This window comes from Talpa occidentalis, unplaced genomic scaffold, assembly GCF_014898055.3.
Source record: "Talpa occidentalis isolate TD23 unplaced genomic scaffold, MPIMG_talOcc4v2.1 talOcc4.8, whole genome shotgun sequence".
NCBI lineage: Eukaryota > Metazoa > Chordata > Mammalia > Eulipotyphla > Talpidae > Talpa > Talpa occidentalis.
This window is the reverse complement of record NW_023605194.1, coordinates 73,031,767-73,043,130: the sequence shown is the minus strand read 5'-3', so window position 1 is coordinate 73,043,130 and position 11,364 is coordinate 73,031,767. Positions and strand designations below refer to the sequence as shown.

General features: G+C 49.5%; 1 protein-coding gene across 8 annotated transcripts in view; it reads left to right on the top strand.

Annotated features, from left to right (window-relative positions):
* The window catches only part of SRGAP2 (SLIT-ROBO Rho GTPase activating protein 2), a 237,702-nt gene continuing 226,338 nt past the window's right edge, over positions 1–11,364 (top strand). For 4 of the 8 annotated variants that reach the window (XM_037497471.2, XM_037497469.2, XM_037497470.2 and 1 more), the window contains exons 1-2: positions 1–312; positions 2,049–2,656. In XM_037497471.2, the coding sequence (XP_037353368.1) occupies positions 2,590–2,656 (67 nt within the window). In that variant the 5' untranslated portion in view covers positions 1–312; positions 2,049–2,589. The remainder of the gene's footprint in view (positions 313–2,048; positions 2,657–11,364) is intronic. The other 4 variants (XM_037497474.2, XM_037497473.2, XM_037497477.2 and 1 more) reach the window with 2 other exon arrangements.

Here is an 11,364-nt window from a genome sequence, read left to right as displayed (position 1 = left end):
GGAGTTCACTCTGTGACCACGCCTCGGGAGTGCTAGTCACACCTCCAACTTTGGCCAGCCCCTCCTTCCATTCCAGGCCTCTCTGGATCAGCCATTCCTATTGGCTACCGGCCCCATCGGTCGATAGGAGGCGGGCGGTGATTGGTAGGGGGGTGGGCTCTACTTCCCGGCGGGGTCCCGCGGAGTTGGCCCAGGCTCCTCCAGGGACGAGGGGACCGAGCTGCGTAGAAGCGGGTGGCGGGGAAGCGCGGGGCGGATAGCCCTGAGAGGGAAGCGGAGCCGGGGGCCCGAAGCCCGACGCGTCAGAGCCAGGTAAAGGCTCCCTCCCTCTTCCCTTTCTTCTGCCCGGCCGCGGGACCGAATCCCCGACTGAGCAAACCCTGGCAGGGGCGGGAAGGGGAGGACGCGGATGCTGCTCGCGGCATCGCCTCAGCGGAGCCGCCCGGAATCCCTCAGACCTCCTCCCCGCAGCGCTCTCCAGACCTCCCGGGCAGCCCGGAACTCCTCGGGACGGCGCCTCTGCGCCCTCCGCCGCCCGGCCGGGGCTCGGTCCCGGCTCGCGGGCCGCCGCGCCGCCCGCACCCAGCCCCTCCCCACGCCCCCCGCGCGCGGCAGCCGGGTCCACCCTGGGGCGACCGTCTTGGCATCGGCAGCCACAGCCGCGGCCGCCTCGCCCGTCCCCGCCTGGCAGACCGCCGGCGTCCAGCGCGGGGCCCGGGGGATGGGGCTCGCGTAGCTTCCGGAGCCGAGCTCGTCCCCGTCCCGGTCTCCCGCCCGCCCGCGAGGGCCGGTCTTCGCATTCCCGGACCCTGGTCTGGATCCGCGAAGTTGCGAACATCCTCGCGTTCCACGCCGCGGCGCGGCCCGCGCCGCCTCCTGACCCCCGCCCGAAGGGAGTCCCCGCCTCGCCCGCCCCGCCTTCCCGGCGCGTGCAGAAGCCCGGGGCTCCGACCCTCGCGGCTCCCGACCCCACCTCTCACCCCCTCCCCGCTTCCTGCCGCCCGGACCGCCGGGCCGCGGCGCCCCTCTCCCTCCCGCCGCGCAGCCCTTCCCCGGCGCGGGGAGCGAGGGCGGCCGCGCGAGGCTACGCCCCCGGCGCCGCGAGGGAGCGGGGCGGCCGGGGAGGGAGGGTCGCCGCCGCGGCGCGCCGGGAGCGGGACTCCAGCCCTGCGCTCCGCCCGCCTTTCTCCCGCCTTCCCGGCCGGGACCGGGGCGGGGTCTTCTAGGGCACCTCCTGGTGCTGGGACGGGAGACCGCGACCCTGCCCGACCCCCTCCCCGCCCCCAGCCTGGGATTGGGTGCGGGATCGGGGGTAGCTGGGCCTCGGTGACCAAAAATACTGGGGGTGGCAATAAGAGCCACCCTTGTTCCTGGCTTGGGGGAGGCGGCGGCAGCTTTCCGCCCCCCGCCCCCCGGTTTTCCCGACTCCGACCCTCGCCTCTAACCCGTTTCCTGCTTCTGCCGACCACATTGTTTTCCTGGATGTGTCCCGTGCCGAGCAGGCGTTTTCCTGCCGATCTCCACCCCCCTCCCCCCCAACATTTTGCTGCCAAGAGAAGCTAGTAACCAAAAACAAAACAACTGGGAGGAGGGGCAGGAGGGGAAGAAAAGTTGTGCCCGGGTGACTCGTCCCTCCCCGGCTTTGATCCCCTTTGATGTCCTGGGAGTCGCCCCCGCCGGAGCTCAGGGGCCAAGTCGGAGTCCGGGCCGGGAGGGCTCCCTCCGGCTGGCCGCTCCCGGCTCCGGCGGGCCTCGGGAGGCCTCCGAGGTGCCGCAGTCCCCGCCCGGAACCCCGCGTTCCCGCCGCAGTCCCCACCCTGAGCCCGCGCAGGCGGCTGCTCCAAAGTGTTTTCTTCCAGTCTTAAAACAAAATCCGGAGGGAGCTTCCTTCTTCCCCACTTGGCAGCGCCCGGCTCGGGGGCACGCGGCGTCTGGGGAGATGAATGGGCCCAGGCCTGGCCCGCGATCGCGTCCCCTACTCCACCCACGCGGCGATTAGGGTCTGCGTTGGGGCTGATCGCCCCCTCCCCTTTCCCCTGCATTTACAGGCAAGTGAACCGGAGCAAACGACTTCCGATCCCGTCCGCGCCGCTGCGGCTCCCGTTTGGGATTTGATTTGCAGCATCTTCCAGCCTGTGCAACAAAAAACCGCGAAGCACGCCCAGCCCTCCCCCGGCACCCCGTACGCACCCATTCCCTGCCGGGGACACAGCTGGGCGCGTCCACACCCCCGCACCCCCACACCATGTTGTGCGGAAGGACTTCCACTCCCCGCCTGTGTCGTTGATGTCAGACCCCAGGCCAGCCTCCGGGCGCTGCAGTTCTCCTGGCTAATGCTGAGGCTGCGGCTACGGCTCTAGTGCAGGAACCAGCCGCCGCCGCGCCCGGCCCCAGCGCCCACCGTCTGCATGTGCCGGCGGTAGCCGCCTGCCCAGCCCGCAGCCCGCGCTCCCCGGAGCGCTGGAGACCACCGCGGGGGGCCCCTTCTGCCCTCGGGAGAAGCGGTCTTGGAGGTATTGATCTCGGTGGTTGGATTTTTCCCGTGGATCTATCAATTCACCATTTGAATTTGGAAGAAAGAAGAAAAACATGACGTCTCCAGCCAAATTCAAAAAGGATAAGGAGATCATAGCAGAGTATGATACTCAGGTCAAAGGTAAGGGCTTTGAAAAAATAGAATAATGCATAAGCCCAGTGGGCCATTTAAGCACGTATTTCCACCCTGATTTGCAGGATGTTCATTTCTTTGGGTGGAGCAGGTGGGGTTAGGCTGACCACCAGGGGTGGTTTCATGGATGGGTCTGAGCCTCCAAGGGGTGGGTAGTGTCGGGGCGACAGGCTCTGGAAAGGGATCTTTGGAGTGGGCTTTAGATTTGGCTCTGGGCTGGCCATTATTTTGGCAGCCCTTTCCTCCGGGCTGGCTAGGGTGGGGGAGGGGCAAAAGGTTCTTGGAGAGAGAAAGGGGGCAGATTGCTTCTGGGTGTCAGGGTCAGGGTTCCTTGAAGAACAAGTGAAATCTGACAGGTGTTTGGGATTTTATTTCTGAGGTTGAAGAGGAGTCCAGGCAGAGAAAGGCAACCTTGAGAAGGGGTACCATTGGAGAGCCCTGGGCGAGGCAGGGGTTTTTCTGATGCACTGTATCAAAACATGACATTTACTGTGGCATCAGACATGCAAAGTCTGTAGCCACTTGGGTGCACCTGTATCTGCCTGGTCTGTGGTCACCCTGCATTCAGTCAGAGATCGGAAAGAATAAGGTCACTCACTCAGTCTCCTCCCTCACCTACACCCGGAGTGAATAGGGTTGGGATTTAGGAATGCTGAGTGGTGCTGATTCTGGAGAATGGGAAGACATAATTGTTTAACCCTCCGTGGTGTTACCCACTGCTCCAGAATACATGCTTTTAAAGGCCCACTTCTCTCTCTGCAAAATGTGAAGGGTAAAGCAAAACGTGGACCAGGAGAAACCAAATGACCTGTCTGCACATTTAGAGGACTGCCTGATTTGGCAGTGACTCAGAGTCCCTTCCTAGAGAGCCTTTCCTTAACCAGCAATTCCCATAGGAGGGGTTCCTGCCTGTTACAGAGCCCCAGCATGTGTCTGTGCAAGGCACTGTGCCTTCCTGGTCAGTCACTGGCAAGAGTCCTGAGGCTCTTGCCCACTGACACCTCAGCTGGGGAGTGGGAGAGGTGGGTGGCCTTGAATGTTACACCACATGGTTGGAGCTCTGGGTTTTCCTTTGTTTCAGAGTATAGAGGGAGGGGCCCCTCCTTCTTTCCCTGCACCAATGCAAGGAGACCTTTCCTATCATAGAGGACTTAGGAAGGTCCAAATCTTTCCTTTAATGATTGCCTGGGGTGGGATAGAGGTGGAGCTTGAAATGGGCCCCTGTCTTTTGGAAGGTTGGAAGGTAGTTTGGAGACCCCATTGTGCCTCTAGGATATTTTTAATGTCACCAGCTTGGTCCTTGCTGGAGATGCCCTGAGGGACCTTCTATCTTCTTGGCTGCAAATATTGGTGGGTTTAATACAGTGGTAGGGGAGTTGACTGATTGATAGCTTCAGCTGAACTGGGATAGGGAGAGGTGTGGTTGTGAGTTATAATAGAGGTCTTGGCCTCTTGTCACTGTTCATAATCTGGGTCTGTTTTTGTAAACAATGGGCCACTGGCCTTCATGTCCTGTCCAGATGCACTGCATTCTGCTCTTGGAATCTCCCCTGCAGTTTTAACCAGATATATCATTCTTTTCTTTTCTTTTTTCTTTTTTTTTTTTTTTAACACATCCTATTCTGAACTGTTGCCATAGGGAGTGTTAATAACTTTGACTTTCCCAGATTTCTCTCCAGTAGCATACCATTTGACTAAGGTGCAAAGTGATTTTACATGTTTATTTTTTGGAAGGTTGAGGGCTGATAGGTGTTAATAGAATCGTTTCTGCTGATTCCTTATTGGTGAAGGCTTTCTCATGAGCCTCAAAATTAAACACTTTGTGTATTTACAAACATTGCTTATTGAGATGATGTAATGCAATTGGCTATTTGGGATTTCTCTTTAACCTTGCCACTAGCAGGGGGCTGTTTTGCTTTGCTCTGATACTTTTCCTTTGATACTATTCTATTCGGAATCATAGAATTTTATAGATGGTTGAGCATGATGTCTTACCCAGAGAAGGTGCCCGATGAATGGTTTAGGAACTCATTTAAATGGTTTAGTGCCTCATTTTACAGCTGAGGAGAGTACAGAGAAATTAAGAGGCTTGCCCAAGGTCACACAGCTATGTGGATTAGAGCTGAAAGTAGAAGCAGGCTACACACTCCCAATTTTCTATCTTGTTCGTATTTACTGTGAAACATTGACCTGAGTAGGAAAAAGAATTCCATGAGAAGCCAAAATCTGTCAGTGAATAAGAGTGATGATAATGATAATAGTCGATTACATTTTGGTTGCTTTTTATGTTCCAGCCTGTCCTATGTGCTCTACGGGAACTATCTGGTTGAATCCTTACATCAACCCAGGAGGTAGACATTATTTCACTCTCTGTTAACCGTTAACCGTATGAAGAAACTGAGGCTTCATGAGGATGAGAGGTCCTCCCAAGGTCACAAAGCCAAGGCAGGCAGCGTGCCTCCTTGCCTTCAGTCATCAGTTAGTTGTTGGATGCCTTCTGTGTGTTCTAGGGGGTGGGGATAGAGCAGTGAACAAGACAGAGCCTCCTCCCTCATGAAACTTCCACTCTAGAACCCATGTTCTCTGTGTGACAAAAGACTTGGGTTTTGGGTAGGCTCTGCTCGCCACTAGCTGGAATTCTTCCGTCAGAGTTATGAGGGTCAGCTTTGTACATGTTATATGGACACATGGTGCTGCCCATCTTACCCTCTTAGAAATGCCAAGATAAAAAGGGAAATTGTTATTTTGGCCTAGTAGTTAAAAGGGCAGGCTTTTGACTCTATAGGGTCAGGTTCAAATCTCTGTTATGCCACACACTTGCTTTGTACCTTCGGCCACTGACAGGACTTGTCTGGCCCTCAGTTTCCTAATTTGTAAAATAGGCAACACAATGCATTTCCTAGCGTAGCTGTGAGGATTCACCAACATGGTACATAAAAATCATTTAGCACACGTCCTGACACTTCTCAGTACTCACTACTGACATGGTCTGCTCAGTTAGTGAGCCTTCCTTCTTGGTGAGTTGGGCTAAACATTAGGGCCTCATCAGAGCACTGGCTACTAGGAATGAAACTTGAGCTGGAGTTTAAGTTCTTCCAATAGTAATGAAAGGTAGCTGGGGTCAGTCACTGCAGCTCTCTTGACGGTATTTTCCCTTTCTATAAAGTGATCAGGTAAATGGTCTAGCTGTGGGCCACTGTTTTTTTCTGTATGTTTCTGACCAGAGCCCTAGACGCTGCTTTTCATTCAGAATTAGAACCAAGTGGACGTAAGTGGACTCTGTGGGACCCTGGCTATGCTGTGGTTTTTCCCTCCCCTTAACCCACCTGCAATGTTCACCCTGAGGGACTTCTAGGCTGCAGCACCAAACCTACCCCAGTGCGGTTTTATGAAGGGCGTGCCTCCTTAGTCAGCCTGCCTTGTAGCTGCCGTCTTAAAAAACCATCATTGTTTCTGGTTTGTGGGTGTTTAGATTCCTCTCAAAGTTCATGCCTCCCAATGTCTGACTCAAAGCAATAGTATTCTTAGTGCTTTTACAGTCTTTCCAGTTTACAAAGTGCTTTCGTATACATTAATCTCTGGAAATTCTTGACCACCCTGATCAGATTTATGGTCATAACCTGAAGCCTTTTGGCTCTGGTCTATTTGCTTCTTGTGGGACTGGAATAACAAAAAAGTGCAGGGAGGGTATGGATGATCTAGGTGCGTTCATCCAATGCACCTAGTCCCAGGGATCATCCTGTCCTTAGTCAAGACCCCTTTCCTTAGCCTCTCTTACCTTGGGTTTTTACAGTCCCACAGAAGGTTCAAGATTGACAGTTAATGCAAATATCCCAGGAGGAATCGTTGGAGACAGAGTGGCACTGTGTGCTGAGCAGTCAAATTCTCTTTCTTGAGAACATTAGGGGTCTTGTCTTTTTTTTTTTTTTTTTTTTAATGTCTTAGAAGAACAGTGTGTGTGTGCGCCACAGAGCTGAGAAGTGAAATTTTGTAATTTCCATCTGGAGCATTTTGATAGAACAGACTCAGGCCTTTGCCTGGAACAGTTTAACCCTTTCAGGGCCCTTTTAGAGCAGGAGATGAAATTTAAAACTTGGAACACATTGTGTGCGCACATGTACTTGGGAGGGCAGATTGGCGGTATTTAAACAAGCTTGCTCCCCTGGGAGGTCTGCGGGTTTTTCATTCATGCCAGCAAAGGTCTTCTCCCAAGCCGCCTTCTTCCCAGCCCCCACTCCCCAAGGAGCTTTAAATATAATCAGTTTGTGAAAAGCTGCAGTAAAACATCTCCTTGGAATCCCCAAGCAGATGGTATCATCTTCCTGCAAGATGATTGAAGGTTCTTCTTCCTTTGCTCAAGGAAAATAGGATTCTGCTTAAGGTGACTGCTAGAAGAAAAGGTTGCCCTGGGAAAAACCTCAAATATTCAAGATCTTAGCATTGAAAGATACTGGAGGAAGATGCTGAGTGGTGGGGGTAGGGTGGGGGAGGGGGGCTGTGTGCCATGCAAAGCAGCAATGGTAGAAACCATGAGGAGTCCTTAGCTTTTCCAATTTCAGGCTTTCTTTTGGGGAATGGGAACAGAAATTTCCTTTGGAGAAGGTCATCTGGTGGTTAGTTCATGGCCCCATCATCATGTACCACACAGGTTGAAAGCTTGGATGAGCCCTGATCATTTCTCTGCTAGGAGTGAGCAGTCTGACCTGGCCCTGGTATGTAGTGTCCACACCCTTTTAAAATCAGCAGGTGCCTGGCCCCTGATTCATCAACTCCCACTGTTTGCTCCAGATAAATGTGGGTTGCCAGTGGCACCTGTAAAGTTCTCTTTTCAGATGAGAGGTTTCCTTCCTGAAGATTGCACTTACCTAACACCCTAGACCTCTGAGGGCTTCATTAGGAAAATATGTCTTGTTTCAGGGAAAAAGAAGTCAATATGTAGATTTCTACTGGTAATAAAATTCAGTGAACAATTTTAACTTGGTCAGCTACGGAATTGGTCTTTTGGGGGAAATCTAGGAAAGTTACCTTGAAAGTTGATTTAAAAAAAAATAATGAGAGCACTTAACATTTTTTTTTATAATTGCCAAATAATATCTTTACTGACTTGACAATAATGTGTAGGAATGCCTTCTACTCTTTCTCTAACTGTTAAAATGCACCGAACATAAAATTTAGCATCTTAGGGCCTCCCTGGTGGCGCCAGGGGTTAGGCACCACACTAAGAAGCAATCCACAGCCTCTGCAGCACGAATTCAATCCCCCGCTGGCCAGGGAGAAACCCACATGGTGATGCATACCTCTCCTGTCTCTACTGCTTCTCCCCTCAGCAGTGTATTTCAGTTAGTCTGCCTGTACTGTTCCCCACTCTGTCTCTGGTGGATCCTCTCACCCCCTGCATCTCTGGCCCGGCTCTTGTATGCATAAATAAATAAATCTTTGAAAAAAAATTAGCATCTTAACTATTCTTAAGTGTACAGTTCAGTAGCATTAAGTATATCCACGTTGTTGTGGTACCATCCTGACCTTCTCTCCACAGATATCCCTTCATCTTGCGTACCTGAAACTCTATACCCATTAAACAATTAGTACCCACCTTCCCCTTTTTTCTGTGTGACAGCTCATATAGGTACCTCATATAAGTGAAATCATACAGTATTTGTCATTCTGTTACTGGTTTATTGCACATAACATAATGTCTTCAAGATTTATACATGTTGTAACTTGCATCAGAATTTCCTTCCTTTTTAAGGCCTTTGAAGATATACCACATTTTGTTAATCCATTCATCTGTTGATGGACACTTGGGCTGCTGCTGCCTTTGACTATTGCAAATAATAATGTTATAATCATAGGTATAGTCCTATTTTTAAAAAGTATCCTCTACACCAAAGTTTTGCAAACCTGTGTGTACATTTCTATATTATTATCTGTCCTGATAAAATTTTTTGAATTAAGACTTTAATATGTGCGTTCAGATTTTCATGTTATGAATATGTGTATTTATGTTCATAGTATGGGCATTGCATGTTAATAATAACATTTCATACCTTATAATAATTGCATGTTTATTAAACTTACATTTTCTGTATTTTTAGCAGCTTTGTTGAGATTTAATTGATTTATAAGTCACACATGTTGAAGGTACACAATATATTACATTTTGACATATATCTGTGAAGCCATCATGATCAAGATAGGTGAACATAACCATCACTCAAAACCTTCTTCATATCATGCATTAATAAATGAGTGATATAATAACCATGTTATAGAAGTAAGGTAAAATATATAAAAGCCAAACATTACCAAGTTTAAAAAGTAATAAATAATGATCCCAGTTACCCAGATGTGTTCCTGAAAAGCTTCTTTAACATTAGTGAATAAAGAAAAACTGTCTTCCAGGGAAATTAGGGTTACTGCTAATGTCTCAGCCATTACTGTGTGTTTAGGAGGGAGGGTATATGAGGGTATACAAGGGAGAGAAAGAAAAGAGGAAAAATCATGGAAGTATTAGGAATTGATGGGTGTCAGTACCTGTTTTCCTGTAGATTTTCTTTCTTTTTTTTTTTTTAAAGGTTCACTTATTTTTGCATACAAGAACTGGGGTACAGGCCAGAGGTGTGGGGGGTAAGAGGATTCACCAGAGACAGAGTGGGGAGCAGAACAGGCAGATCTACTGAAATACACTGCTGAGGGGAGCAGTGGTCGAGACAGGAGAGGTCTGTTGCACCAAGTGGGTTGCTCCCTGGCCGGGGATGGAACTCGTGCTACAGTGGCTGTAGATAGCTTCATAAGTTGTGTTTTAACCCCTGTGCCACCAGGGAGGCCCCTGCCTGTAGATTTTCTTGAACCAGTCATCAGGGCCTCATACCTCTTTGGAAGGGGTCCCAAGTGAGCCACATGCTGAGAGGAGGGGCTGGGGCCCCTGTGGGAGATTTATTCAGAATGTTATAAATATGACTTCTGTCCTCTAATGATTGATTCCTTCTTGCCTGCTGAGGAGACCAGCTTTGCAAGTGAACATTTGCCTGGTCCCCCATCTGGCCGCAACTTATCATTTCAATGTATTGCTTATTTTACCTGAAGAGGACAGGAGGCCTAACTGGACTATTTGCCATTCCTTCTCTCTATGTACTGTATGCTAACACCTTGCTGTTTGTTTGGGCATTACAATGTACTAGGCATATACTAAATATTTTGCGTAGATTATTTCCTAACCTTCACACCAGTGTTGCTATTTATCCCACTTTGCTGATAAAGAAAGGAATGTGGGAGAGTCAGCAACTCCCCCAGGGATAGATGCAGCCAGTGAATGTTGGAACAGGAATGAGAACCTGGGCTGTCACCAGAGTCAGAGTTCTGAGCACTGTTTCTGGAATACCCCTTTCTTTTCACCTAATGCCACATCTCCATGTACTGAAATCTCCCTCTTCCAGGAAAACCCAGCTTTTCTGGAATGCCTTCTTTGGTCAGTGTGGCCAGGAACAACTCTAGGTTACCCACACAGCTAAGTCCTTTGGCAATGATCTTGTACTGCCTTTTGTTTTAAATATTTGTCTTTAGTCTACTCTCTCCTACTGGACTTCTGGTAGGGTTTGTTTTTAGGGTGTCTAGTGCAATGCACAAAATTCAGAATTTGGAACCAGCTCTTAGTAGAATCTCACCAACATCTCCACCTTGCTCAATTCACTCAACTTTTCTCCCAAGTTTCCTCTTCTGTGACATAGAGATCACAAGATCTACCTTGCTGGTTTATTGTGAATGTGGGTGCAGTAATAGCTCAGAGTATGGGAAATACTAAATGCTTATTATAATATTGTAAGTAAATATTAGTACTTCTTCTTATGGGGGGTCCCTTCAGAGAGGAAACCTGTCTGGAACCATGCTGGAACTTAAATGGCAGCTCTTGGCCAACAATTATTGACAGCAGTGATAAATGCACAGTGAATGACCTGGACTGCTGCTGTTAAGATATCTTTAGAAACAGTTCTAAAATTTAATCTTGACAATATATTTTACGTAATACTCCCCCAAAACAGCCATTTGTTTAAAAATGGCAAACATACTATTCCTGTTAAAGTTATAGCTTAAAGACTTAAACCCCAACATTTCTTCTTACCCTACTTATATTTTATACTACTGTGAAGCGGACTGTTTCTAGTTCTTTCCATATAATGTTATTTCATACTTTATGCTTTATCTGTGCTAGTCCCTCTTTTGGAATGGATCCTTTACCTTGAACCTGGACAACTTATTCACCCTGTGAAACACAGCTGAGAGGACACCACTCCCAGAAATTCTTGCCTGCTTATCCCTGTATCTGCATCGCGACACTGCAGAGATTACAGTCCTCTCAGGCTGGATCCCAAGCAGGATTCCTCAGCATCCTCACTCCCACCCTTGCTTTTTACACGGTGTTGCTCAGTGCATCTCCTCTGCAGTGTCCTTGAGCAGACTTGTGTTGTTGCACTCATTATATTACATTGTAATCTCTTTGTTTGCATCTGTTTGTTTTACAACTCACTGAGCACCTTGGGGACAGAGCTCTCTTATTCACTTCCCGGCGTCCAGCTTCTGCCACATAGTCAACACTGGAACACTTGTAAATCCAAGTGAGTGTTTTCTAAATTGAGGTTGGATGTGATAGTGCCATGATGGGGTGCTTCTGCAGTTCCCCCCCACCACTCAGTAACAAG